The sequence below is a fragment of the Alternaria triticimaculans genome, assembly GCF_023758025.1.
Source record: "Alternaria triticimaculans strain BMP 0046 chromosome Unknown scaffold_2, whole genome shotgun sequence".
Lineage (NCBI taxonomy): Eukaryota > Fungi > Ascomycota > Dothideomycetes > Pleosporales > Pleosporaceae > Alternaria > Alternaria triticimaculans.
The window spans coordinates 2,206,278-2,232,050 of NW_026055959.1; the positions used below are offsets into that span (position 1 = coordinate 2,206,278).

At 53.2% G+C, this 25,773-nt stretch overlaps 11 protein-coding genes across 11 annotated transcripts; 5 read left to right on the forward strand and 6 right to left on the reverse strand.

Annotated features, from left to right (window-relative positions):
• Nucleotides 1-255: 255 nt before the first annotated feature.
• J4E78_002393 (uncharacterized protein) lies at nucleotides 256-1,146 on the reverse strand (the record flags this gene model as incomplete). The annotated part of the gene is made up of 1 exon (XM_049363040.1): nucleotides 256-1,146. One exon carries the CDS (start codon nucleotides 1,144-1,146, stop codon nucleotides 256-258), a length of 891 nt encoding a protein of 296 aa, XP_049225632.1.
• A 669-nt stretch (nucleotides 1,147-1,815) lies between these two features.
• J4E78_002394 (uncharacterized protein) lies at nucleotides 1,816-2,908 on the reverse strand (the record flags this gene model as incomplete). Its single annotated transcript, XM_049363041.1, has 5 exons — nucleotides 1,816-2,317; nucleotides 2,368-2,515; nucleotides 2,564-2,695; nucleotides 2,752-2,772; nucleotides 2,824-2,908. 5 exons carry the CDS (start codon nucleotides 2,906-2,908, stop codon nucleotides 1,816-1,818), a joined length of 888 nt encoding a protein of 295 aa, XP_049225633.1.
• Nucleotides 2,909-3,320: 412 nt separating this feature from the next.
• Nucleotides 3,321-4,473, forward strand: J4E78_002395 (uncharacterized protein; the record flags this gene model as incomplete). The annotated part of the gene is made up of 5 exons (XM_049363042.1): nucleotides 3,321-3,504; nucleotides 3,554-3,669; nucleotides 3,720-4,199; nucleotides 4,249-4,396; nucleotides 4,451-4,473. The coding sequence occupies 5 exons, from the start codon at nucleotides 3,321-3,323 to the stop codon at nucleotides 4,471-4,473; spliced, it is 951 nt and encodes a 316-aa protein (XP_049225634.1).
• Nucleotides 4,474-5,285: 812 nt separating this feature from the next.
• J4E78_002396 (uncharacterized protein) lies at nucleotides 5,286-5,980 on the forward strand (the record flags this gene model as incomplete). Its single annotated transcript, XM_049363043.1, is given in 2 exon segments — nucleotides 5,286-5,936; nucleotides 5,951-5,980. The coding sequence occupies 2 exon segments, from the start codon at nucleotides 5,286-5,288 to the stop codon at nucleotides 5,978-5,980; spliced, it is 681 nt and encodes a 226-aa protein (XP_049225635.1).
• A 559-nt stretch (nucleotides 5,981-6,539) lies between these two features.
• On the reverse strand, nucleotides 6,540-7,679 carry J4E78_002397 (uncharacterized protein; the record flags this gene model as incomplete). The annotated part of the gene is made up of 4 exons (XM_049363044.1): nucleotides 6,540-6,791; nucleotides 6,871-7,003; nucleotides 7,220-7,505; nucleotides 7,556-7,679. The coding sequence occupies 4 exons, from the start codon at nucleotides 7,677-7,679 to the stop codon at nucleotides 6,540-6,542; spliced, it is 795 nt and encodes a 264-aa protein (XP_049225636.1).
• Nucleotides 7,680-8,351: 672 nt separating this feature from the next.
• J4E78_002398 (uncharacterized protein) lies at nucleotides 8,352-10,205 on the reverse strand (the record flags this gene model as incomplete). Its single annotated transcript, XM_049363045.1, has 2 exons — nucleotides 8,352-8,595; nucleotides 8,644-10,205. 2 exons carry the CDS (start codon nucleotides 10,203-10,205, stop codon nucleotides 8,352-8,354), a joined length of 1,806 nt encoding a protein of 601 aa, XP_049225637.1.
• Nucleotides 10,206-11,516: 1,311 nt separating this feature from the next.
• On the reverse strand, nucleotides 11,517-13,171 carry NOP56 (snoRNP complex protein nop56; the record flags this gene model as incomplete). The annotated part of the gene is made up of 3 exons (XM_049363046.1): nucleotides 11,517-12,463; nucleotides 12,520-12,620; nucleotides 12,672-13,171. The coding sequence occupies 3 exons, from the start codon at nucleotides 13,169-13,171 to the stop codon at nucleotides 11,517-11,519; spliced, it is 1,548 nt and encodes a 515-aa protein (XP_049225638.1).
• Nucleotides 13,172-13,451: 280 nt separating this feature from the next.
• On the forward strand, nucleotides 13,452-15,559 carry CCT6 (T-complex protein 1 subunit zeta; the record flags this gene model as incomplete). Its single annotated transcript, XM_049363047.1, has 11 exons — nucleotides 13,452-13,493; nucleotides 13,540-13,593; nucleotides 13,644-13,684; nucleotides 13,732-13,753; nucleotides 13,802-13,843; nucleotides 13,893-13,913; nucleotides 13,961-14,134; nucleotides 14,185-14,880; nucleotides 14,930-15,233; nucleotides 15,284-15,474; nucleotides 15,524-15,559. 11 exons carry the CDS (start codon nucleotides 13,452-13,454, stop codon nucleotides 15,557-15,559), a joined length of 1,623 nt encoding a protein of 540 aa, XP_049225639.1.
• Nucleotides 15,560-16,412: 853 nt separating this feature from the next.
• Nucleotides 16,413-19,325, forward strand: J4E78_002401 (uncharacterized protein; the record flags this gene model as incomplete). The annotated part of the gene is made up of 2 exons (XM_049363048.1): nucleotides 16,413-18,976; nucleotides 19,031-19,325. The coding sequence occupies 2 exons, from the start codon at nucleotides 16,413-16,415 to the stop codon at nucleotides 19,323-19,325; spliced, it is 2,859 nt and encodes a 952-aa protein (XP_049225640.1).
• A 2,285-nt stretch (nucleotides 19,326-21,610) lies between these two features.
• Nucleotides 21,611-22,165, forward strand: J4E78_002402 (uncharacterized protein; the record flags this gene model as incomplete). The annotated part of the gene is made up of 3 exons (XM_049363049.1): nucleotides 21,611-21,618; nucleotides 21,668-22,026; nucleotides 22,080-22,165. The coding sequence occupies 3 exons, from the start codon at nucleotides 21,611-21,613 to the stop codon at nucleotides 22,163-22,165; spliced, it is 453 nt and encodes a 150-aa protein (XP_049225641.1).
• A 656-nt stretch (nucleotides 22,166-22,821) lies between these two features.
• J4E78_002403 (uncharacterized protein) lies at nucleotides 22,822-25,020 on the reverse strand (the record flags this gene model as incomplete). Its single annotated transcript, XM_049363050.1, has 6 exons — nucleotides 22,822-23,097; nucleotides 23,148-23,543; nucleotides 23,591-24,183; nucleotides 24,243-24,402; nucleotides 24,455-24,696; nucleotides 24,894-25,020. The coding sequence occupies 6 exons, from the start codon at nucleotides 25,018-25,020 to the stop codon at nucleotides 22,822-22,824; spliced, it is 1,794 nt and encodes a 597-aa protein (XP_049225642.1).
• Nucleotides 25,021-25,773: the final 753 nt, after the last annotated feature.

Consider the following 25,773-nt stretch of genomic DNA (forward strand, 5'->3'; position numbering starts at 1 on the left):
GGAGTTGAAATCGTAGTGGTGAGCGTTCGCGAAGGCGAGTGACCAAAGTGAAGGTGAATGTCGGAGATAGACATTATCGCTGTACCAACGTGTGTATCGTAAGTCACCTCGAAAACAGAAGAAATTCATGACAGAGCTCTTGTATTTGCTCTTGTTTGCTCATTCATCTACAGCCAAACAAGTACGATGCATCTACAAACCATCGTTTGACTGAGTCCCCAACCTTCCACCGTCACTCAGTCTCAAATCCATCACTCATCCACACAAATTGCTCCGCTGCCCAGAATTCCAGCGCCGCATCGCCTCTTTGATCTGTGTATCAGTCCAAGGTCCGTACCTCTTGTGATCTCCGTGTGGTAGATATCCCGCCTGATGACTCTCACCCACCCTACTTGCTGCACCCTCCAAAGCCATGATCCACCAAAAGCCCCCTTCTGCCATCCTGCTTCCGTATAGCTTCCATAGCCCAGGCATATGAACCACATCCTGCACACAGTAATCCTTTATTGCTTGAGTCAGCGGCCTCTCTTCAAAGACCGCATACCTGCCACCTCGTTCCGGAGCGAAGAGCCTGACACCAGCCTCTTTGATGGCGCTGCAGACTTGCCTCTGCATCGGCGTTATGTTGAGGCGTGAGGCGTTGTAGTCGATGGCTTTGCCCAAGCCCAGAAGGTGTTCACGGGAACCGCGTGTAGTAGTTGCTAGCTCCATGAGTTGAATGTCGTGGATGCAGGAGAAGGAGATGGCGTAGTGGGAGAAGAGGGCGTCGGAGTCGTTGCGTACGTCGAAGAAGACCTTGGGGATTGCTGGTGATTCCAAGATAGACTTCAGGGTTGTGGGAGGCTTTCCGGCGTCTTCAGTGAGGTTTGTTGTGCTGGGCGTAGTATCAAGAGGCGCAGTCACGCTTGCTGTTCCTGCGATGGCAGGTGTTGAGAATGCGCGAGCGCCTAGAGTATGGATGTCGATGAGATACACAGTCTCCTTGGGGAGTACATACAGGGTTAGTAGTGCGATCGAACCATTCCTGCTGAGCTTCGCGCCTTCCAGATCGATGTACAGACTTGGTGGGGATACTGGCAGGTCGTCGAACGATGCTAGCACGGCAGAGAGCTCTTCTGGAGTTGATATGAATACGACTGGAGGCATGATCGTAATTTGTTGGTACTGTATGTGGTTGTTGTAATATCCAAGGAATGCTGTACATTTATATCAGACAGAGAGTGATTGTTTAATGATTCTGGACACGACGATTACGGAAAAGAAGAGGCGAGTAGGTGCAGGCCATGAAAGACTTATAAAGAAGGCAGCAGATCGTGCTTTCCGATCGGCAGGCTGCACCTAGTATTGCCTGAGTGTCCCTTCTGTAATGTGGTTCGACAAGATATACCGTCGTGTAAGCTGTGCTAGCCTTTGCAGAAACCGGTGAACTTCCTGCATATCTCAACGAAACAAGGTGCCACGAAACCCAATAATTGCTGAGGCAGAAGTCCCAGCTCTATCGATTCAGCCTTGCTCCACATTCCATTGGATTATGGCAGTCGATATGCAAGTGACAGAAGCCCGTTATGGAAAAGATCCTCTGAATCGTTCTCACCAGGGAAGGCCAGCTCATGTTGTGTTAGAACCTATATTATCATTTGAATGCATTACATGTCCTGAAGTGGTGGCGCTTGGGCAATCTGGAGGAGGGGAAGCGAGGAATGCAGACAAGCCAATGAGATCCAGACCAATAGTGTGACGCAGTCGCAAATGGAGGTAGAACACCAGGCGAATGGATAATGCACTCGCTACTGGCTCTAGATATATGCGCATAATTTATATGTAACGTCCCTGGGGATCAAACTTGTCCATGAGCTCCATGGACTTTTCGTACATGGTGAAGACGATGCCACCACTGAGGATCAGCCGACCCAACCTTGGAAGTGCTCCTGACCAGAAGGTGAAGAGCCCCTCGTCTCTGAAGATCTTGGCTACACAGTCGAAGCTGTTCTTGTATGAGCTCCGTGCTTCTATTGACTGCATGCGTGTCTTGACTGTGTCGATAGGCATCGTAGTGTAGACGGTTATTATGCCTGCGAGTCCTCCGAGTCCGAATGTGCTGAAGGCACCGAGCTTCTCTCCTGGGGTGACGTATGACTGTGCTAGCTGCTTGAGCGACGTGTAACTGGAGAAGCGAACGGCCGAGTTAGCTGCTTGACGTGCAGTCGTTGGGAGGAAACCTTGGAAGAAGCCGCGAATGCCCTTTTCTTGTGCGATTATTCTTGATCCGTGCAGGAAGCCTCGCATGCGTGGGTTTGCCGACTTGCGGTCGTCAATACTAGGCGGATGAGTCAGTGAAGGTACATGAATGCGACCAAGGCTGCTTACAGTTGGGTTTTGATACTCTCGAACGGAGTTACAGCTAATAGCGACTCTGTAGCTCCTGCACCGAAACCAGCTATGACTGTCGCTGGACCGGAGACTTTGCCTCCAGCGTCTGCCAGCATATTCCTGTACATGTCGAATGCGACAAACCCTGCGTGGAGTGTCAGACAGTCGCCTTCCCATTATTTCCATGACGTACTTATGCCCGCCTTCAGAGAGTTGCCGATGATCAAGGTTGTGCATCCGGCGTACCACTGCTTGCCGAACGGCGGCCATGGCAGCTTCTTTCCGTCAGGTAATCTCCGGTTGAGTTGGGATCGTGTCTTTGCGACTATGTTGGGGTCAGGTTCGACTTGGTCAGGTAAGCGGATACGATGCGGTGCGTACACTCAGCGGGGTATGTGATTGCTGGTCCAGGGTCAGTCATGAATCAGATCACGATCCGGGCGCATGCTTTACAAATCTCTACGGCACCTGCAGTTGCACCTGCCAGGATTGAGCGCATTGCGCTTGGCTTCTTCTTCTCGGTCGTTGCGGTCGCCATGACGTTTCAAGTCGAGCAGCCTCCGGTGGTGATAGGAGTAGGTTTGTACGCGCAGCAATTACGCGGGAAAGTTTTGGCGTGTCTACGTCGCGTGCGGTAGTAGGAATTCGGCGCAGTGACGTAGTATTGGTCTTGCACTCGAAACCAATGTAGATTCTTTGAGAAACAACAGGAACCACAGTTTGAGGAATCTCGACGCGCCAATGTGAACTAGATTTCCCCAGGTTCACAAAATACTGAATCTATCAAGACAGCCGAGGACGGAGGTGAGCAACGGGCCCGCATTTCGGCGCCAAGCATCCCGCTTGACATCAGCCCGCCTGCGCTTGGGCCATCGAAAAGTTACGCTTTCGAGAGCCATCTATCGCATCGCCATCTTGAAGTTCCATTCCAGTCACACGTTTAGTCCACCATGATGTCCCTACGCAACCTCGCCCGCAGCGCCCCGCGGTCTGCTGCTCGTTTCTCCACCAAAGCCGTCCGCCCGCAGTCGTCGCTGCGACAGACGTCAGCTTTCCAGCCAGCATGGGCTGCCCCAATTCCCCGCCTCACGGCTTCTTTCCACATGTCAGCGGCGCGGAGGCAAGACAGCGGTAGTACGTATAGGATACATTGCAGTGAGAGAACACGGCTAACGCGATTTAGTCAATGAAGAGCTCGTCGCAAAGATCCAGAGCGAGATCTCCATGGAGGAGGGCATGAAGGAGGACGAGGATCTCTCTGCCAACATCAAGGAGTACCTTGAGAACAGCCCTTTCGAGGTAAGATCCTACATCACCATTGCTACTGGCCGAATGCTAACAGCCATTAGATTGAGGACAAGGCAGGCAACCAGGAAGTCGTCCTTACCCGCACATACAACGACGAGAAGATCCGAATCACCTTCACCACCGCCGACCTCAACAACAACCAGCCCAGCGATGAGCTTACCGAGGACAATGCCATGTACGACGATGCCGACATGGATGTGCAGTCTGGCGGCGCCAACACCAAGGGTGCCATCAACCAAGGCACTACACAAGACGGAAACATTCGCGTAGCTCCCGAGGACCGTGTTGCTCCCGCTGATCGCGAGGAACTTGAGGACGACTACGAGGACGATGGCCAACAGCAGGGCTTCCCCGCTCACGCCAGCATTCGCATCGAGCGTCCCGGCAAGGGTGCTCTCGCTATCGAGGCCACCGCCCAGGACGGCGACTTCCTCATCGAGGACCTCTACTACTTCCCTACTGCCGATCTGGCTGACCCCGCCACTGCCGAGAAGGACTGGTCAAGACGCGCCCTCTACACTGTATGTGCAAAGTCTCCATGTAAATCGTAACAAAGCTAACTTCTAGCAGGGCCCCCCTTTCAACAACCTAGACGAGGACCTCCAGATTCTCCTTGAGAAGTACCTCGAGGAGCGTGGCATCAACACCCGTCTTGCCCTGTTCATCCCCGACTACATTGACCACAAGGAGCAGAAGGAGTACATTCAGTGGCTCAACAGTAAGTTGCGCTTACATTTCTCATTTTCAGTGTCAGGAGCTAACAGACCATTAGACATCAAGAACTTCGTTGCCTAAGCTCAAACCGAATCGAACAGCATCGTCAACGTCTGAAACCCGACTCAGACAAGACAAAACGACGCTTTGCCGGTGCTTTCACGAAGTCATAAAAGTCTCTCATGTATAAACATATCACGCATCTCAATAGTTGAGCTACTCAGGGCGTCAGCGGAAGTGTAAAATAGTTGGTGAGATTGTCCCTCATACATCGTTCTCTGACACGTGCAACACTATCTTGCAAGCAATCATCAGATCGCGAAAGGAACGATCGAAGTACTAGGCAGCTCGAGGCACCACATATCGGTTGTCTCGGTCCTTAATCTACGAGAACCACGACTTAGGTATCATCGAATGCCAAACAAACGCATATAGCGCTTTTCCACTCATCACTTTCCGATTTGTCTCTTCTGTCTGATGGCTTATCGTGTCGTTTGATCGTGTTGTCGCATTCCAAAGGTCCGTCTCGAGACAAAGACCCGCTTGCGGCGCGGCGTTTGCTGGGCCAACAACAAAGCCACCATTCGTCATCCGCGCATGCACACAAGGTAATTGTTCACTCAACGAAGTTCCGCAAAGAAGTTTGTTCGTTGTCACTGCCGGTGCAGTCAAGGATACATTTCGAAACAACGTTTCGTGACTCTGAATGACGGTCTGCCTGTGATGACTGTGTCCCCTCTTCAAGGCTCAAGGCTACTGCTGTCCACACCAAATCTCCGCTGCATTCCTCCAACTTTAATCAGAGTGTTGATCGATACTAGCTTGCGCGTTTGACGCACCACGATCGATAATCTTGCAAGGGAGTAGGGTCTCGCACGACTGACTCACAAGCCATGACGCGCAATACCAGCCCACGCAGTGTTGGTAACGACCCCAGTCGCATTCCATTTCCAAACCTCCCACCGCCATACACATTCAGAGGCAGTCGGCCTACACAACGAGGCAACTCAAGTTCGTACCTGACCAGAGCGAACGTTTCCGACTTCACGACTACCAGCACAATCCTTGTCGGCCCTCAACTCACGCCTTTCCAGATCCAAACCAGTCTCCTCACATCAAAATCTTCCTACTTCCGTGCCGCGCTCACAGGACGCTTCGCGGAATCTAGCAATAACAGCATAACACTCGACGATGTCGCAGTCGACGACTTTCAACTCCTCGTCACCTGGCTCTACGAGCAAGCAGTACCAATCCCCTACAAAGACCGAAAACCAGCATACTACACCCTCCTACACGTCTACGCTCTAGCCGACAGACTAGGACTCGAAGGCGCAAGAAACGCCATCATAGATACAATAAGCGACCTTGCCGACGAAACGAACAGCGTGCTAACACCCTCCGATACACGTATCCTATACGAAGACATCCGCGAATCGGCGCCTATCCGTACGCTCGTGCTAGATCTCTTTGCTTTCAAGAAGACAGATCGATTGCTGGAATTGCATGCGGGACAGTGGCATGCAGAGTTCCTCCGCGATCTGACTGTACATCTGAAAAGACCGTGTGCGCAGGCTATGCAGCGGCATAGATTGCGCATGTGGTGTCCCATGTCCTGGCACACGACACGCGGATGTGACTACTGTGGAGTTGTACTACTGCCTAGGTGTGGAGCGGTGGCTTGTGACGATTGCTGTGTGGCGTTTTGTACGGCTTGTGTTCAGGGAGGTGTTGCGATGGCGCGGTGGGAAGTGGGGAGATTTGAGGTTGTGGAAGAGGAGGGGACGGATGGAGAAGAGAAGAATGGGAAGAAGGTGAAGAAGTGGGAGGCTTGTAAGCCTTGGAGGGGCGCGCGGTGTGCGCTTTATCATGAACATGTTGAGACGGAGAGGTGTGGCGATATATTTCTGGGAAGGTGACGAGTTTGGTGGACATAGATGGGACTGTTGTTATTGGGGTATCATATCGCAATCTCGCACTTCATTGATCGAGCTCGCTCTTTTGCCAACGCCAATCAATATGCTTCCCAATAGCGCTTGAACACTTTCCCTTTATTCTGGGCCTGACATCGTCTCAGAGGACATCACGAAGACTTAAAACTTCCTCATAGCCCGAATTTACCACTGAAAGCCTCAAGTCAAGACAGATGTCTACTTGCCACCTTGAGAGCTACTAAGTCTCGTGGACCGACGCCTTGATACCTCCCCAGTGCCCCTTATATAGCTGCCAGTTTGTAGTGACTCAATCGTAGGCGACGCCTTGATTGGCCTGGCCGCCGACTTCTGTCTCTTGACTTTCTGCGCGACGCCGCGGGTTATAGGCTTCTGTGGTGATTCCTCATCGGTACCTTGTTGGAGCGTTTCGTCGATGACTAGGTTCGCAAAAGTTCTCGCCTTCAATACCTGTAGCTTATGTCAGTCCTGGTTCCAGTAACATGTAATGATAGAGATTATCGGCCCAGAAAGCCTCTTGTCTACTTACGGGTTTGCCGACATCCCACTCTGATATGTCCGAAGGACAGTCCGACAACTCCGAAGGCGAGAAGAACGTGCGTGGGTCCGGTTTGGTTACTTTCAAAGGCGTGACGAATTTGATCTTCAGTTTTGTTGGCGACCTTTCAACGGGATTGAGGTGTTCGGGTATACCGCACACGCCGCAGCACTCTTCCAGAGTCAAGTGTACCTTCTTTGATCTGTTGTTCAAGTTAGCTTATCTGCGCTGGCTGTGAGCCTAGGATGGTGTCAAAAGACGCGACAGTGGAGTTTTGTCCCTCAAGTAGGCTCCTAGCTGCGTGGATGGGGTGTTTGAAGTGCTTTAGTATGGTACATACCTGCTTTCGATCAAGGCACTCTCCATTTTGCCAATGAGATGCTCTCTATCAGCATGACCACGAAATAGCTCATCACGTCGTAAAGTGATAACGCCACCCGTGCTCTTGACATTTGATGCGAACGTAAAGATTTCGGGGTCCTCTTCCACTCTCTCGGTTTCGTATTCTCCATCGTGGATATTCTCTTCCACTGCACCGGCCTCTTCATCGTCGTCGCTCAAGCACAGCGGTGGCAAGGGTGTGGGAGCACGAGCATCAGGGTCGTAGCAGTCGAATTCGCGATAGACTGGATTGGTCAGTCGTCGAAGTATTCGCGAGGTCGTACATTGCACTTACCTCCGGCGTCATCGGTGAAGCCTTCTGAATCCCATTTGTACGTCCCGTCGTAGAACTTGCGTGAGTGCTCGCTGAGGGCTACGTCGTCGGGTAGAGGAGTGTAGTAAGCTGCCAGGCCGACCATGATACTTTACTGATCACCTGTTGTGTTGCTCGGGGCGCCTTCAGTGTATAGAATGAGTAAGAGTTGTGTGATAAAGATGAGATACCGGAGCTGATTGGGACCACGAACGGGGAGGTAGTGATTTTTGTGAGCGTGGTGTTAAGATGGTATACGCGAGCGTGACCTAGAAGTGCTTGAGGTAAGAGCAGCTGGACAGAAGGCAGGAGCCGCACTCACCGCTTAAGGTCAAACAAACGCAGCGAGCCCTTAATGAGAGAGTGCGGCGCCTAAGATGCGGTTAGAGCTTTAGATTTCTGTCCGCGCATGTCTTATGCCCGAATCACTCTTGACAACGATCCCACAGAGAGAACCTCACAAACAGCAATAGAAAGTAATCCTGATTTTGGAGTAATAGTTCTATGGTCTTGAAAACGACTATGAACCGTCGTGAGAATAACGCCGGCTAAAGTAATGCCTACACGAACGCCCTCCGACTTGATGACCTGCTGGCTGGGTGGCTATTGCGGTGTCGACCGAGCCATCTGCCTAGCCAACGGTATCTTACAGATAACTAAACAATACAGGAAATCGAACAGGAAATGGAAGCCCATGCTGGGGTTCCTGATGCGAATGATAGTCAAAGTGACACACCCGACCGTACTCAGGGTTGACCGTTTGGCGAAGGCCGGTGTGCTACATGGCGCTAGCCTGGCCGGCGTGAGTAGACATGTTGGTCAGGGTTTTAGCCATAGACTCTCGAGCTGCCTTCTCCTGTTCCATTTGTGCACGATCAGCCTTAGTAACGCGGGGCTTGCGGACAGTAGAACCACCACGAGAACCTGGACCGCCTCCACGTCCTCTACCACGACCTGACGCGTCGCCTCGTACGGTGCCGCCACGTCCTCGTCCTCGTCCACGTCGAACGGTGCCATCGGCCCTACTCAATGTTAGCTTAGTCTGGTCTGAAGATGTGGTGGTCACGTACCTCTCCACAGTTGGCTTCTCCTCGGTAACGAGTGGGCCACTGTAGACGAAGAAGCCGTCTTTCGCCATGAGCGCTTGTTGTTCCCAAGCTAGCTCGGTGTCGTCAATAAAGTCATCCTCCTTATCGTAATCTTCTTGCTTGCGCTTGCGTCGCTTCTTGCCTCCGTTCTCCTTGGCCGATGTCTCATCGTCCATGCCGCCCATCTCGACGTTGCTTTCGTTTTCCGATAAGTCGACAGACTGGTCGTCGTTTGAGCCCCCACCTGCAGCCCGCTCCAGTGCTGCACCTGCTGCCGTAATCTGACGCTGGCGCTCTTTCCGGGCGGCAATGCGAGGATGTAGAGCAGCGAAGCCGTACTTCCTCTCGACTTCTTGCGCGAAGTTAATGGTGACGTTTTCGCGTCCCTTCAAGTCGAAAGTGAGGTAGATGTTAGTGCCTTGGGTCTCAGAAGTGCCGTTGGCATTGGCAACGGGACCGAATGGCGTTCCCGACAAGAGACCGCTACCGGAAGGCAGCGGTGGTGGGGCCTCTTTCTGGCGGACGGCTTTGGCGGGTGGAGTGGGAGCATTGGATTGTGAGAGGGTACCGGAGTTTGTGGAATTTTCTTTTGCCATTGGGACGGATGCTGGCTTACTGGGCTCGGTGTCAATGTCCATGGGAGTTGGGCCTGATGATGCAGTGGGATACGGCTGAGGCTGGTTCTGAAGAGATGTTTGCGGTTGCTGTTGTTGGAGTTGAGGTGAGTAGTCTTGGGAAGGAAGGACCGACGCTGGTCGCGTGGAGAAGGCGGCAGGTGACACGGGTGCGGATGTGATAGATGCCTGTTGCTGAAGCTTGGCAGGATGTGAATAGAAGGAGTTGCTGGCAGACGGCGGGTCAATGAGACTTGTGATGGAAGGTGAGGCACTCGCACGGTGGTTGATCGGGGGTGAAACAGGCGGCGGAGGGGCGCTTGCTGGAGGCTGCGGTTTTGACTCAAAGGTGTCGCCCCGGATAGGATCATATCTTTGGCCTGAACTAGATGGCCGTGGTGTGGATGGCGCAACGCTGATATGGGAGAGGTTTGGGTTACTGTGGAGAGTCGGCTCGGGATTGCTCAACACACGGGTTGGCTGCGCGACTGCAGGCGGCTGCTCGGCTTGCAAAGCAGGGACGGATTCACTGGGCCCAGTCTGTGGTATGGGTGATAGCTGCACAGGCGGTTTCTCGTCGACAACCTGTGCGACTGGTTGTGCCTGTGCCTCGAGCGATGCCTTTGTCCTCCTCTTCCGTGGCGCAGGCGCGGCATTTGGGTCTTTGGGCTCCGACTTACGGGGCTTTCTCGTCTTCTTTTCTGGCTCTGGTGCACTTGGGTCTTTGGCCTTTGGTTTCGGACCTGGCTTCTTGCGTGGCTGGCCGTTCGCAGTAAGGCCGCGTGGAGCTGGCGATGCATTTGCAGGGGTTGGCGTGCTAGTTCCAACACCAACACCACCTGCAGCTGCGCGGACAGTTGCTGTCGGAGTGCCCTCAGGCGAGTGCGGGGGCGAGCTTAGACTGCCCGGCGAAGATGCATCGTCGGCCATGGCGCCGAACACTAGGTCGATACAATCCCCAGAAGAGCACCGGGGCGCTTCTAGTGCAGACGACAACAGAAAAGGTCGAGATAATTTCCCGATGTGAGCAGCGGAGGCGCGCAGGCAGATTCAGGGCGCTGGTGCTGGCTGAGCGCGTGTGTAGACTCAACACCAGAAAAAGCGTGGATAGCAGACTACTGCAATGGCTTGCGAGAACACCAAAGTCGAGGTGCAGCCGAGAGCCGGCGCGGGAGATGTCTAAAGAGCGTCTGATGCACGGCAAGGAACACCAAGTTTCGATCCCTAACGAGAGTTTGATGGCAGCCGCCGCCGCAAGAGCTGTGTCGATGGAAAGGTAGTTGCAGCGTTAGAAAATTGTACAGGAAAGAGAGAGAACAATAGAGGAAGAGAAAGTGCGAAAGACGGCCTCCGTCGTGCTCGGGGGGTTCAGGGCTTCAAGTAGGCATTCGAGCGATTTGGGACAGCAGCGGGCCAAAGCTTGGGTTACGACGAGCCCTAGAACAGAAAAACAGTTTACGCCAGAGCAGCGACGAGTCCGGGGCTGCCCACTGTGAATGAACCCTGGGTCTATGCCGGCTGCTGTGTCGGGTCTGAGGCGTATCAAACATGACATATTGACACTTCCATGGCCGCCGCCACGGCCTGTACGTGCAGCAACAACCCCTTTGCCGCACCGTCCTGCGTCGACGCTGCTGCGATGCCTAGTTGCCTCTCTTCTCCTCGCAACAAGCAAACAAATCGTGGTCCATCTCTTCCATTGCACCGTGAACATGCGACGTACAAAGAGGCGCATTAGCCGCTGCCTGACGTTGATTGCCCTGCGTATCTGCGCATCGCCACAAAGAGCACCTGCGTTTATTGGGGACGACTTCTGCTCTCTGACAGTGATGCGCAAACATTTGCAGCTTATGCCGTCGTTCACCATGTAGTATTCTATAGATAGTCGTTCTACACGGCTGTCCTGCAGTTCGGTTGCATGTGGCTGATGTGCCGATCTCTTGCAGGGGTCCCTCATAGGTCGGCCTCTCAGGAACGCCTCACCCTGGTCGGCTCTAGATACGCGAACGCTGCCGGCATCACGTTAGGCTCAAAATATAGAAGAATCATGCTTTTGTAACTTTCATGACAGCTCGAGATATACAGAGCCGTCCACCATTCGTGAACGGCGTGTGGAGACTCATAGCCCAGATCCAATCCTCTCCACTAGTACAGAAATCAACTCCAGAAACACCGACACATCATAAAACGCCGATACAGAATGCGCGAAGGGTATGAGTACAGCTGCGCAAGGGCAGATCATCACGCCTTGCTCTTCTTCTTCTTCTTCTTTTCGCCATCCTCCTCATCCCCTGCCTTTCGCTTCTTCTCCTTCTTGGACTTCTTCTCAGAAACCTCGTCGTCGCCCGACTTCTTGGACTTCTTCTTGGACTTCTTCTCCTTGCGCACAGCCTGCTCAGTGGCAGCTGCGGTGACACCATCAGCCATCTCAACATCCTCGGTAGCAGTTGCGGTGGGGTCTTCAATGCCAATGTCAGCCAGAACCGAGTTCATGGCAGCTTGCATGACCGCCGCGTTCTTAGCAGGAGGGGCACCGGATGCGTAAAATTCAATGCGCTCATCGACCTGGCGCTTGAGAGCTTCACCGAACTTGGATGTTGGAGTTTCAGAGAAGTTGTCGATTCTGGAGGCGATAGAGCACTTGTTGGCAAGGAAACGCGAGATCCTTCCCTTTGACTTCTGACCAGTGCGGCCGATGAACGAACTGTGGTAGATCAGACCGTACTTGGGGGTGTTTCCCTTGGTCTTGAGAGCTCTGAAAAGAGCCTTCTCGGCACCGAGAATCTGAACGGTACTGGCAGGGTATTTCGAAAGGTTGGTCAAAGAACCAGCCTTGGAGATAAGACGCGCACCGACGGTGTCACCGATCAGGGCAGCCAGGTTAGGAGCAACCTGGTTCATGCGGCTTCCAAGGTAGTTGCTCAGCTGCTTGCGGTAGGCAGCTAGAGAAGCAGTTCTCTTGGCGAAAGCCATAACAATCTCCATGTCAGCTGCAGACAGATCGCGACCCATGGAGGTCCTCGCAGCGTTGATGATTGCTTGCGCAACACTCTCGTCGTCATCGACGACAGCAGCGAGCTCGTGGAGGTCCTCATCGCTCAAGCGCGACTTGTCGCCAATCTGCAAGACGACCTTGGCATATTGTTCGTTGCTGTTAACAATCTTGGCGAGCTCGGGGAAGTGCCAGCCTGAAGAAGTACCAGATTAGCAGTTGTTCCAAGTCTTCGGACATGGAGGAAAATACCATAGTTCTCCCTCAGCCTCATGCAGAAGGTGTTGAGATCCTTGTCGATCTGGTCGAGCGTTGCGATCGCCTGGATGATGTGGTTGTCCTGCTTCTGAACGCTGCGCTGGGAGTCAGTATACATGTCGCGCGCATTTCATCCGGAGACATACCTGAACTTGACCTTTCCTCGGGAGTAGGCGTGTCCCAGACCGAGGATGGAACGGTCAATGTCACCCGGCTGAAGCTTCTTGATCAGCTTGCCGCTGTGCTGGCGCAGGCCACGGAGCAGATCAGAGACGACTTCAGAGGTGTCGCTGGTTTCGCAGGCGAGGTGGGGGAAGGCAGACTTGATGCTACCCGCCAAGTTCCTCTCACTGACTCCGAGAGTGATGGTCTTCTTCTTTCCAGCCTTGGGGAGGTTCGTCTCGAGTGTGGCCCGCAGGAAGTCGGACATGATGCCTTCTGAGACATCGTTGATCTCAGAGAGCGCATCCTGGGTTCCCTGGAATGGCGCAAGGCCGACGAGCTCTACCGTCTTTCCAAATTTATCGAGGTCTTGCACGGCCTTCTGCACTTCGGCGAGGCGGCTGCCAATGGTGTCGGGCTGGAGGATGACCTTGAAGACGGCATAGCCGACAGGACTTTCGTGTAGCAGATAATCTACACTCATCGTGGCGTTAGCTGGTGGCGCGCAGATATTGCGATTTTCGTGCGCGACGGGCTGGGAGGTTCGGCTGTGGGAGGTGGTCGGTCGCGATGGAAGGTCGCAGCTTCCAATTGAACTTTTTTGCGTTCGGGGTCCGAGCTCCAACGACGCTAGCAGGCCGCCCGCTCAGAATTCAATGTTCAGAGAAGAGGGACGCGACAGGCACGCGGAAACTGCATCTTGCCCCGCCACACACTTTGCTTGATTACTGCACTGTTCGATACCCGCATAGATTCTGTTCACCATGTCGGCCGCACAACTACTCAACCCCAAGGCCGAGTCGAGGGTACGCCGCTTCTTCGCAGCGCAGAGACACCGCTAACAAGGCACAGAGGCGCGGGGAAGCTCTCCGTGTAAACATCTCGGCTGGTGAGGGCCTGCAGCAGGTATGGAACGTCCAGAGTAAAGATATGAGCCCGTCTGACTTTGGTATTAGGTGCTTGCATCCAACCTGGGACCCCGCGGCACACTGAAGATGTGAGCATCAACAATCAATCGTTCAGGCCGGAGGCTAATAAGTACAGGCTTGTAGATGGCGCCGGAGGAGTACGACCACCCGAACAATACATATGGCACGTCTGACCATCTCTCTAGATCAAGCTCACAAAAGATGGAAGCGTTCTGCTCAAGGAAATGGTATGAGACCGCCCTGCAACAGTATCTGCAAAAGCTAACCGCATTCCAGCAAATCCAAAATCCCACTGCCGTACGTTCTACCCCATAACTTATCGAATCGCGACTCAAATAAGCCAGGTTATGATTGCACGAGCCGCAACAGCGCAGGACGAGATCACAGGCGATGGAACAACATCGGTGGTACTGTTGGTTGGAGAGCTGCTGAAGCAGGCTGATCGCTACATCGCCGAGGGTCTCCACCCACGAGTGATAGCAGATGGTTACGACATCGCGAAGACGGAGTCACTGAAGGTACAGACATTGGAAAGCTGGCCCAGTGAAGATTAGCTGACCACGTACAGTTCCTTGATGAGTTCAAGCTCACCAAAGAAGTCGACCGCGAACTTCTCCTCTCTGTCGCGAGAACGTCGCTATCCACCAAGATCAACAGCTCGCTCGCCGAACAATTGACTCCCGATATCGTCGACGCCGTTCTTGCCATCTACCAAGCGCCCGCGAAGCCCGATCTGCACATGGTTGAGATCATGACCATGCAACATCGCACCGCCGCAGACACACAGCTCATCCGAGGTCTTGCTCTGGATCACGGCGCAAGGCATCCGGACATGGCAAAGAGGGTAGAGAACGCATACATCCTGACTCTCAACGTCAGCTTAGAGTACGAGAAGTCTGAAATCAACTCTGGCTTCTACTACTCGAGCGCAGAACAGCGGGAGAAGCTTGTCGAGAGTGAGCGACGCTTCGTGGACGAGAAGCTGAGGAAGATTGTTGAGCTCAAGAAGGAAGTCTGCGGAGACGACCCTAAGAAGGGCTTCGTGATAATAAACCAGAAGGGTATTGATCCGCTCAGCTTGGACGTCCTTGTCAAGAACGGAATCTTCGCACTGAGGAGGGCGAAGAGGAGGAACATGGAGCGTCTCCAGTTGGTTTGCGGCGGTACGTCACAAAACAGCGTAGACGACATGACACCCGACGTCCTCGGATGGGCAGGTCTGGTTTACGAGCACCAGCTGGGTGAGGAGAAGTACACATTCATCGTAAGTGGACCTGGTAATTTCAGAAGAGGCATCTACTTACAGCGAACAGGAAGATGTCAAGGAGCCAAAGTCCGTCACGTTACTCATCAAGGGCCCAAATACGCACACTATCGCTCAGATCAAGGACGCCGTTCGCGACGGTTTGAGGAGTGTGTACAACATGATCGTCGACGGGAGCGTCGTACCAGGCGGAGGTGCTTTCCAAGTTGCATGCGCGGCTCATCTTGAGAGCGAGCAATTCAAGAAGACTGTCAAGGGTAAAGCAAAGTGGGGTGTCTCAGCTTTTGCGGACGCTCTGCTTGTCATTCCCAAGACCCTGGCAGCCAACTCAGGTCATGATATCCAAGACTCACGTAAGTATCGCGTTGCCTCCCTTCGTTGAACTGTACTTACTAGGTGACAGTGGCTGCACTGCAAGACGAGCATGCCGAGGGTAATGTTGTTGGTCTGAACCTTGCAACCGGAGAGGCTATGGACCCGACCCAAGAAGGTGTCTTCGATTCATTCCGAGTTCTGCGTAACGCCATAGCGTCTGCCACCGGTATCGCATCAAACTTGTTGCTATGCGACGAGATGCTGAAGGCACGACAAATGGTGAGTAGAAGCAGGTGCTATGCGATGGCTGAAGCTAATTGATGAACAGGGACGACAACCTGGACCTGGCGGCGAGGATCAATAATCACGTCGCATTATCTCTGGACGATCAGATACGCCACCGCAGCATTCTTGCCGGCGCACCGTTCTAGCCACATAGAAGCTCAGAACAAGCGGACAGCTGGAGGAAAGGCTACATCGTGGGTCACAACTTGATCCGCGCGGGTGTTGCATGCCGACTGTCTAAATAGATTAAAATAATACGACCACGTCACATGGCCAAACCAGCTCTGTGGAGAAGGACTGTGTTTTATTTTCTGCTTTCTTCTTCAGAGTCAAGACTTGCTACTTGTCAAGTCTTCGCGTAAAGAGACTTCGTTCACGAGGGAGGGATGGGTTCTGCACGCTGAAACACGTGCAAAGATTCTCACCTAGGCGATACTGGACCCCTATCCGGCCATGCCGACCAGGGTGATTTAAGCTTAAATTTAGCGTTCGGCTAGGACGGATGCTGCTCTGGTGCGGGGGCATGGCCTCGGTAGCGCAGGGCATCGTGAAGCTGGGAGAGTGCCGAATGGGTAGCGACAGCAATGAATACGTGTCTTGTGAGAAGACAGGTCCCAAGACTCCTTGTACTGTACTTGCATGTCTACATATTCTGAATCAGCGATGCACTTGGCATGCGAAAGATCTACAACAGACCCATCAATAGATCTCCAGGGCGTGCATGCCAAGCCTGTTGGAAACAAGACGGCCAAAACAGCCACTGTCGTTCACTCGCTGGCTGGTAGCTCGAACTCTTGCTTCCTTCCCCCTCGTTCGCGCTCCGATGGCAGTGACAACGTAGTCATACCATACGCTCCTTCCACACTCATTCCCTACCCGGCGACGCAGCGCAACCGATACCCGCATTTCGATTCCACACACTCCCTCGGGCCATGTTTCGATATCGACGTTACCGCGCCTTTTTAGTCTTCGCTGTCATTGCTGTACTAGCGCTATACAAATTTGGGGGCTCGACCGCAGCATGGAGAGAAGCCGCATCGAATGCGGTTGGGGCAGCTGGCCTGAAAGGCGACGCTGAAGAGGCTCCGCAGGCGGACACGAAGCCGCGCCCTGCTGTGGCGCACGAGACGAGGAGTCTGAAGCTGGATGTGCCCGCTGCCAGCACGTCGCATTCGCTTCAGACGCCACCTCCCGTGAAGACTCCGGCTGCATCGTCGACATTGAGCCCTGCTGTCACAGAGCAGCAGCAGAAGCCCTCTATCCCTACACCCATCCGACCGCAGCCTCACGGCCAGCCCGCTATCGCGAACCCTGCATTAGAACCATCATCGATCATCGATGCGATCCACTGGACGAAGCTTCCGGAGCATTTCCCCGTAGCCCCCGAATCGCTCATCAAGCTGCCATCGGGCACGCCCAAAACGATACCAAGCATACAAGCCAAATTCAAGAAGGAAGATGACATAGCCAAGGTTGACAGGATTGCAAAGCTGGATAAGATCAGAAGTGCGGCAAAGAAGTCATGGGAAGGATACAAGGCGAACGCCTGGCTCCACGACGAGCTACGGCCACAGTCGGGCACTTTCAGAGATCCTTTCGCACACTGGGGCGCAACGCTGGTCGACGCCTTGGATACTCTGTGGATCATGGGACTGAAAGACGAGTTCGAAGAGGCAGTCAAAGCGGTGGACAAGATCGATTTCACCACCACCCCACGCGCAGATATTCCCTTGTTCGAGACGACAATTCGCTATCTCGGTGGGCTGCTGGCTGCCTACGACTTGAGCGAAAAGAAGTACAAGAACCTGCTAAGCAAGGCAGTGGAGCTTGCCGAAATTCTCATCAGCGCCTTTGACACACCCAACCGCATGCCAGAGACATACTATTATTGGAGACCCGATTTTGCATCCCAACAGCACCGCGCCAGTTCACACGTTGTTCTTGCCGAGATAGGCTCCCTCTCTATGGAATTCACCCGACTTGCGCAGCTTACGGGTGAGCACAAATACTACGATGCTATTGCGCGCATCACGGATCATCTCGAAGAATTCCAAGGCAAAACTCAACTCCCCGGGATGTGGCCTACATACCTGGACGCTTCCGGGTGTGGGAGACAATACATCGATTTGCCTCCTCAAGAGCCTCTCAAAGCTCCAGCAGATTACCTACATGATCAGCTATCGACCCAGGCCGACCCGGCTACGCCTTCTCCCACCGAGGAACTATCTCCGGACGGCAAGAAATACGTGCCTTTGGATTTGCCAGAGCCAGTCATGCTTGCGTCAGACGACTCTCCAGTCGACTCGAGCGCAAAGGAAGAGTCTATAGTTCCTGGCACAGCCGGGAAGGCACAAATCAAGAACTGGGACAGTAGTCCGGTGGAAAGGCGACAGCTTGATGTCGATGGATCTGAGCCACCAAAGGGGGCGCTCAATGCCCAGGGGCCCACTTCGACCTCATCTGCCTCCAGCACCAGGCCGACACCCCCAGAGTGCATACCCCAAGGATTCACATCGAGCTCCAGCTATGGCCACGAAGAGTTCACGCTTGGCGGCATGTCAGACTCTACATACGAATATCTACCAAAACAGTACTTGCTCCTCGGTGGTCAGATCGAGAAGTACCGGTCCATGTACGAACAGTCGATGGATGTTGTCAAGAAGCACTTGCTTTTCCGACCGATGCTTCCGAAAGGGGAAGACGTTCTCTTCTCCGGCAAATTGAATGTCCCGTCCAATATTGACGATGCTAAAATGGGTGACCTTACCGCTGAAAACGCGCATCTCACCTGTTTTGCCGGTGGCATGTTTGGCATGGGCGCAAAGCTATTTGATCGCCCCGATGATCTCGAGATCGCGAAGAAGCTGACGGAGGGCTGCGTCTGGAGTTACAGCATGACACCAACCGGCATCATGCCGGAGTCGTTCGAGGTTGCCCCTTGTGAGGACAGGAAGGACTGTGCGTGGAATGAGACTGCTTATTGGGAGTACATCGACCCACGGTACGAGTCTCGAATGGAGAGTTACAAAGAGCAGCGCAAAGTATACGAGTCGCAGATTCACTCTGCTTCATCGTGGTACGAAGCGCAACTGGCTGCTATGACCGCACTACCTACGCCTACCCCAGCTGCTGCAGTTGAAGCCAAGGCCACGTCTACCATGGTATTCGCTGATACGCTAGATAAGCGTCAACTCGCCGGGCTAGTGGATGATGTGGAAATTGCACACATGCCGTCTGCTTCTGCGAGCGCCCTACAAGATCACGAATCGGTTATGGGTGGGGAGTCTGAGGAAGGCGAGGGTCCGCCAACCAAAGTTCAACCTGCACTGAACATTGCGGAGCTTGCGCCGCAGCCTGATCTGACTTTGCCAAACTTCCCATACGTCTACTCGCCGCAGCCAGTCCTGGACCACAAAGAGTTCGTCCAGAACAGAATTCAAGAGGGTCGTCTGCCGCCCGGCGTTACAAGGATCGGGTCAAAGAGTTACATTCTCCGGTAAGTCTCTGACTCCCAAACTGTATCTTAGCTTGATATCTAACATGTTTCTAGCCCCGAAGCGATAGAGTCCGTCTGGTACATGTACCGCATAACTGGCGATTCTCACTGGCGCGACGCAGGTTGGCGCATGTTCCTTGCCATTGAGCAACACACGACCACTGAGTACGGTAACTCAGCCATTGACGACGTTACCAAGCTAGTGCCTGAACTCAGCGACGAGATGGAGAGTTTCTGGTTAGCGGAGACACTGAAATACTTCTACCTGCTGTTTGCAGAGGAAGATGTGATTAGCTTGGATGAGTGGGTATTGAATACCGAGGCACATCCTTTCAAAAGACCTACCTAGATGATACGAGTGGGTTTGGATAACTATCCAATGTTTCTGTATGGAGTTTGAGGAGTTGGTATCATCGTGACTGCAATGGACAGTCTTCATCAAGATACGTTATCTTCAAGTTTCGCAACAGAACCTGTGAGCCGAGTGCAGTAACGTTGCTACTATACAGCAGCCTAGAATAAGGACCAAGGGCAACTCAAATGAGATTGTAAATTCCTGGACGACATACTAATACGCATTGTATCTTACACTTAGGAGTAGCAGTAGAGGAGTGTAAACTAAAAGGCTAGGTTCCGAAATTGTGTCCAGACAGTACATAGGGCCAGCCCCAGCGTAATGAGAGTAGACAAACGGCTACCAAATTCTTCCTACCTGCGCTTCCTCTCCCGACTCATACTACCGGCTCTTGTAAAGTTATCTCCCGATGTCTTAGCGCTTCTCACTGGCAGTAAGCTGAGAGTCGATTATATGCTGGGAATGTCGAGTAGCATCGTCGCCTGGAAGCTCAACGGGTGGCAGATCGACACTCTTCTTATCACCGAGCTCTTGTGGTGCTATGTTCTTCGAGTCCATCTCATGTTTGGGGCCCTGATGCGGCATTTCGGCCATTGCGCTCCTTCCATCAACCTCTCGTCGCTCGTCCGCGGGAGCTTCTTCCGGTGGTTGATCACGCTTTTTGTTCCGCCGTAGAAGTAGAAAGACGGCGACAGCGATGAGAGCAATCCCGCATACGCCGCCGACTACACCACCAGCTATAGCACCAGTGTTGCTCTTGCGAGGCTTGCTTGCTACACTAGGCGACGGCGTCGAAGACGGAGACGTCGATGGTGTCGCAGATGGCGTTGCAGAGCTCGACGACGACGATATTTCGCTAGGTGGTGTACACGAGTCGATGCTGTAATAGACGAAGGACGAATTGTGGCAATCACCTATGCTCGTGAACTGGAGGACTGTCGACGAGCACGGTACGAATTCTTCGCTGTCGGCCCCGTAAATTGTAGCTAGTATGGTCAATGACTGAAACTCCTCGCAAAGTTCAGGACTTCGCTCTTACCACTGCAGCCTGGGTCTAGTCCGACGACTTGGAAACTTCCGTATTTGCCTTGGTCCGCAAGCCTCGTGCAAGTACCATTGGGCTTGTTGCAAACGTTCAGTATGTCTCATACAGCTCGTATAGTAAAACTTACATAGCCATTCTCCGCGTCAAGGCTCTGGAAGGCGTTTTTGCACTGGCTGTCCGTGAACGTCGCGATTCTTGAGCTAGAACCAACTTGAAGAAGAAAAGCGATAGGCACAAGGCTGAAGGTCATCAAAGACTTGAAGCTCGAATGCGCCATGATGGTGCGAAGTGAAAAGGGCTTGCTTGATACGAGTGCCGCTGATGGCTTGCTTGAGTCCGGAAGCGTTGCAGCAGGAGAATCGAGAGGTGGGCGGAAGCATATTGCTCGTAAATGCGGCTCACTTGTCTGAATCCAGAAAGTTGCTCCATCTTCACAGGTCCAGTATGCGATAAGAAATGATCGCTGCAAAGAAACAAGCCAGCCTGATCACCCCTGTTGCTGACAGCCTATCGTAGTCCGGGGAAGCACACATACGTAGGCGAAGAGCTAGCCCGAGAGCTGAACTCGAGCCGTACAAGGCAGTTCTGTAGAGAGCATCCTGCATCCGGCGCTCAATCAGGATGCCGTGATACCGAGCTAATGCGCCACCAACCCCATGAGATGCGTGTTCATTGGCTCCCGCAGCGGTTGGCCCCGACACGGCACGCTCCCGGCTTTAGTCGACGTAGCCTTCTCCCGCGGAGACGGTTCGCAGTAATTAATGTCATGTCATCTGTTCAGCTTCGTCAGCCTTAGGCATGATGTGAGCAAACACATCGTGACGAAGCAGGCGACTTACATCCAAGGCCGTAGAATACGAGCGGAAGAGCGATCTTGGACCCCCGACCCGCCATTCGTGTCTGGCATCGGATCGTCATTTTCTAATTGTAGCAAATGTGCCCTCATTTTATTCAGAGCCTCGTCCAAAAATGGAACTTGGTTGTCAGAACTAATGTCGAGGAGGGTAATGGCTAGACAGCCTCTTCGTCAGGTCTCCACCGACATGCGGTGTGAGGAGGAGTATAAAGTCTGTCCGATCAGCTCGGGAAAGTCCTCAGATCAATCCAAGGTTCACAGAGAGAATCATATCCAGACTAGCCATCATCATGCGCGCTTCAGTACTCGTTGCACTATCGTCCTTTAGTCTCGTGGCTTTCGGCTGCACCACAGTGACCAAGGTCACCCACACTTACTATGGGCATGTTAATAGGTGAAAACCCTGGCTACGTATTCCCAACTAACAGTGCTCAGGTACCCCGATAATGACCCTCCAGGTCCGGCGACTGCCTACGACTGCGGCCGTGGTTTCAAGGCTGGCGGTACAGGCACCTATGCCGACCCCCTGACCTTTGCCTCTGCTCCTGGCGAGTTCAACCAGTGTGAGATCATATACGATCCGTACACAAAGAAGTACCTGCGCTTCGAGGACTTCTGCGCGCAGTGCGACATCGACTGGAAGGCTAGCCCGCGCATCAACCACATCGATCTCTGGACTGGCAGTACCACTGTGAATGGTGGCCAGGAACAAATCCAGTGCGAGAACGATCTTACGCCAGCAGAGAGGAGCCAGACTATCGTGAGACAGCCGAGGCAGGGTCTCCCAGTGGACAGTAAGTCGCAAGCCATAACGAGGCTCTGGGAAGAGGCTGACATGCAATATCAGCGACCAAACTGTACGTCAAAGGTGCCAGCCCGGCCTGCCGAACCAGCCACGTCTTTCCCAGTTACAACATTGGCGACTATTGCTAGGCCCCATAGAGTGTTTTCCGGGGTCTAGGAGTCTCAGTGCGATTCGTTCGATGGACTCGGTAACTTCACAGTCATTTCCGTATCATAGTGTGTAGAAGAATGTCAATGAGCTTTCTGGAGTGGTGATCTGGATCTCTTGGCTGCAAAGCTTAGTACATTGGCATGTCATCTTCGTGTTTGACCCTATGGACGTACCATGCTGCATTTCCTCTCGCTTGCGAATCTCGTCGGCTTCACCAGTGTCAAATCTGTTGAAGGGTAAAGAGAGAGACAGTGCATATCGCGACACGTGTCTGATTAGCATTATCCTGATAGAGGGTGCCCTTTTCTCTTGCACATGTATTTGGCAGACGTGTTTAAAGCAACGATGTTGGTTGTAGTGGTAGTGATGCATGCCGAGGAACTGTTACGCCGCAATGGCGCGTTCCTGAGGCAGCGCGATTACGTGGGCCTAGCCCCTCAAATGACGCGCTGGACACCGCGCTGCATCGCCGGCCCAACCACAACACACGAGCTCCAACCTAAGAGCGTACGCGTCAACCTTTGTCAACCAGTCTTCTGACGGTTTCCTCTGAAAACCCTACTGTGTATGTACATAAAAAGACGAAGCGCGTCCCATCCCGGGAGAATCGCGTGTCCGCCTAGGCAAACTCGACTCACTTCGCGGAGAATTGCGCAACCAGTATTTTGTCCATGCTGAACTTTCTGATCATAAAGCTGACGATGAGCGCAGTAGCTGAGAGACCTGTGACCATGACGAAGACCGAATCGAACCCTCTCATGTACGAAGAAAGAATGGCTCTTTTCTGCGAGGAGTCCGCCATTTCGCGCAAGACGAAGATGTATTGCTCAGAGTCATGAGCGATCGACGTGGGCAGGCCTAGCTCTGAAAGCTTGTCGGACATGGAGTTGGAGAAGACCGACCCTGCGAGCTTGAAAAAGTCAGCATTGGGAAAGGAGATCGGATGAAGGCTCAACTTACGGCGACACCGATCGGCATACCCAGACTTCGGAGAAAGCCATACATGCTGGCGGCCATTGCTGCGTCTTCTGGCTTGGAAATGGCCTGAATACCGACATTGAGACTAGTCAGTACCATACCCATGCCAATTCCTAACACGGCAAGAAGCGCTGACGTGACAACAGTTGTTGAATCTACATCGAGCATGACCTGCAACCCGCATGCAAGTGTCGTAACCATCCACCCACCCCAAATCGCCCATCGGAATCGTCCAAGACGCGTTGTCAATATCGAAACGATGACGGAACTAGGAACCGTGAGGAGGACGACTGGTAGCATGTCAATACCCGCCTGGGTAGGATATCTCCCGCGAACACTCATATCGTAGAATGGCCAGTAGTACAGGGTCGTAAAGAGCTTGATATGTGAGCTTGTATACGGGTGATAACTGAGTGGGAACTTACGAGTAGGCCATTGATCAGCGCGTTGTAAAAAGCGGCGATCGCGCTCCAGCTTTCGAACACTGCCAAAGGCAATAGGGTGTGCTCTTTTCTGTACCATTGCCACAGGAAGAACGCAACGATTCCTGTCATCCCCGCGATGATAGGTGCAAGAGTCGCAACTGAGTCCCAGGGATGCTGGATGCCGCCCCAAGAGATTCCAATCAACAAGCTCGTCATGCTGCCAATGAAGAGTACTGCGCCCAGCCAATCCACCCGCTTGAGCTTCTCCTGGAATGTGAGTTTCGCCACCGCGTCAAGGCGCACGCACAAGATCGCAACAGCGAAGCCGATAGCGCAGAATGGATAGTTGATGTGGAATGCCCATCGCCAGGACGCGCTTTCCACAAGCTTACCACCAACTACGGGTCCGATGATGGACCCTACGCTCCAGCATCCGAGAACCATCGCGAAGTATTTCGGGCGTTGTCTCAGCGGGACGATGTCGCAAAAGATGACTTGTGTTAACGTTATAATCCCACCACCACCAATTCCTTGGATGCATCTTCCTCCAAGCAGCTCAGTGAAATTGTCTGCGACCGAGCATAGTATCGTACCTGGATTGTAGAGGCATGGTTAGCGACCATCCACGACACAGAATGACATCCAGACTTACCGACTGTGAAGAAGAGGAGCGAGGTGATGAGGAGCTGTTGCCGGCCGAAAACAGCGGATATCGATGCGATGACCGGCTGGAAGATGGCAGAGGTCAGAAGGTACGATGTCCCCGTCCAGAACGCTTCAGCCGAAGTACCGTCAAGCTTTTGTGCTATTACCTGTGGAGTATGTCAGAACTTCCTTACGGCACTGAGCAAGAGGATGACTGACCGGCAGTACCGTGACTAGGATTGTGGCATCCAGCGCCACCATCAATGATATGAAGCTTAGACTGATCATGATTACCAGCTCCTTCTTTTGTGGCTTCCATACATCGGGCATCTGAATCTCGCCTCTCCTTCCAAAGTTCTCCAAGGACATATTGTCGGTCATCCACAGCGAGTGGGCAGATACTGGAGCTTTGGCGGACGAGGCTGTAATGTCTTTCGAAAATTCTGGCCAATCGTTTAGTTCTAAAACAGTCAGTGGAAAATCTTCAGAAGCCTGAACTCTCGCTGAGGTGTGCCCGAGTCCCCCAGCATTGGACACAAGCGAACTTTATGGGCTGTGGACTCAGCCATCGACACCATAGCACTACGAAGCGCCATGCACACTACTGTACGGTGATATAACAGTTCGGGTGTACAGCCCTGCTCTGCGATATGCTTACCTGTGTTAAGCCTGATGTGATCGTGTTTCCACGCACCACCAGGCTCGCTGTATTCATCGGTGGGCGTACTGCAGGAAGAGTCCCACTTGTCAAAGGTCGTCTCGTTCGGATGACTGCCGGCCGCCATTGGGGGCGAAATAGGAGGAACGAGGATTGGGCAAAAGACCACTTCTCTTGGAGACAGAGTAAGTGATAGGGTGGCCTCGGAGTCGATTGGGCAGTAAAGACCGGTGTCGATCTAGCTTCAGAAGTCGAACTCTGGTTGGGAGATTGGTTTACAGCGAGCGCCCGCTTCTATGGTCGAGGCTCACCTAAACACATATGCAGCTCCCGGATTGTAGTTGCGTAGTAGGCATTGAACATTGTGGCACTAATTCACGATGTCGTTGTTTTGCCTTCGCGCCCAGGCCGACTGCATGTCTGAACGAGCTCTCCCAAACCTACGGGGAAAAAACAACTTGGTCCCCTTAGGGTAACAGCCGTGGCGTATCTTGACACGGGTGGTTGTTTTGATGATCGCTGCAAACGGCCAGCGCGATCCGGCTTCTACGTTGACACGTGCTTTGAGCCAGTCGAGGCCCGACTTCGTAGAATCGCACACTAAGGCAACTTGAAGGACCCAAGGCGCAGCTGATGTGTCTGGGGCTATCTGGCACCCACTTCTATGCTGTCAGATAGTAGCCTCAGCCAAGCCTTATACCAGCTCGACGAATCATGTCGCTCATTGTCAGCACGGCAACTAGTGTTGGCCTTGACTTTGCGCAGCGGGGAAGCGCATCTACCACTGCACTCCCGCTGTGCTGCACAGTCCAACATGTGGCTGGTCTGCCAAAAGAATGTGGGGGGGGGGGGCCGGAAAGCAAGGGGCCCAAAAACCGAC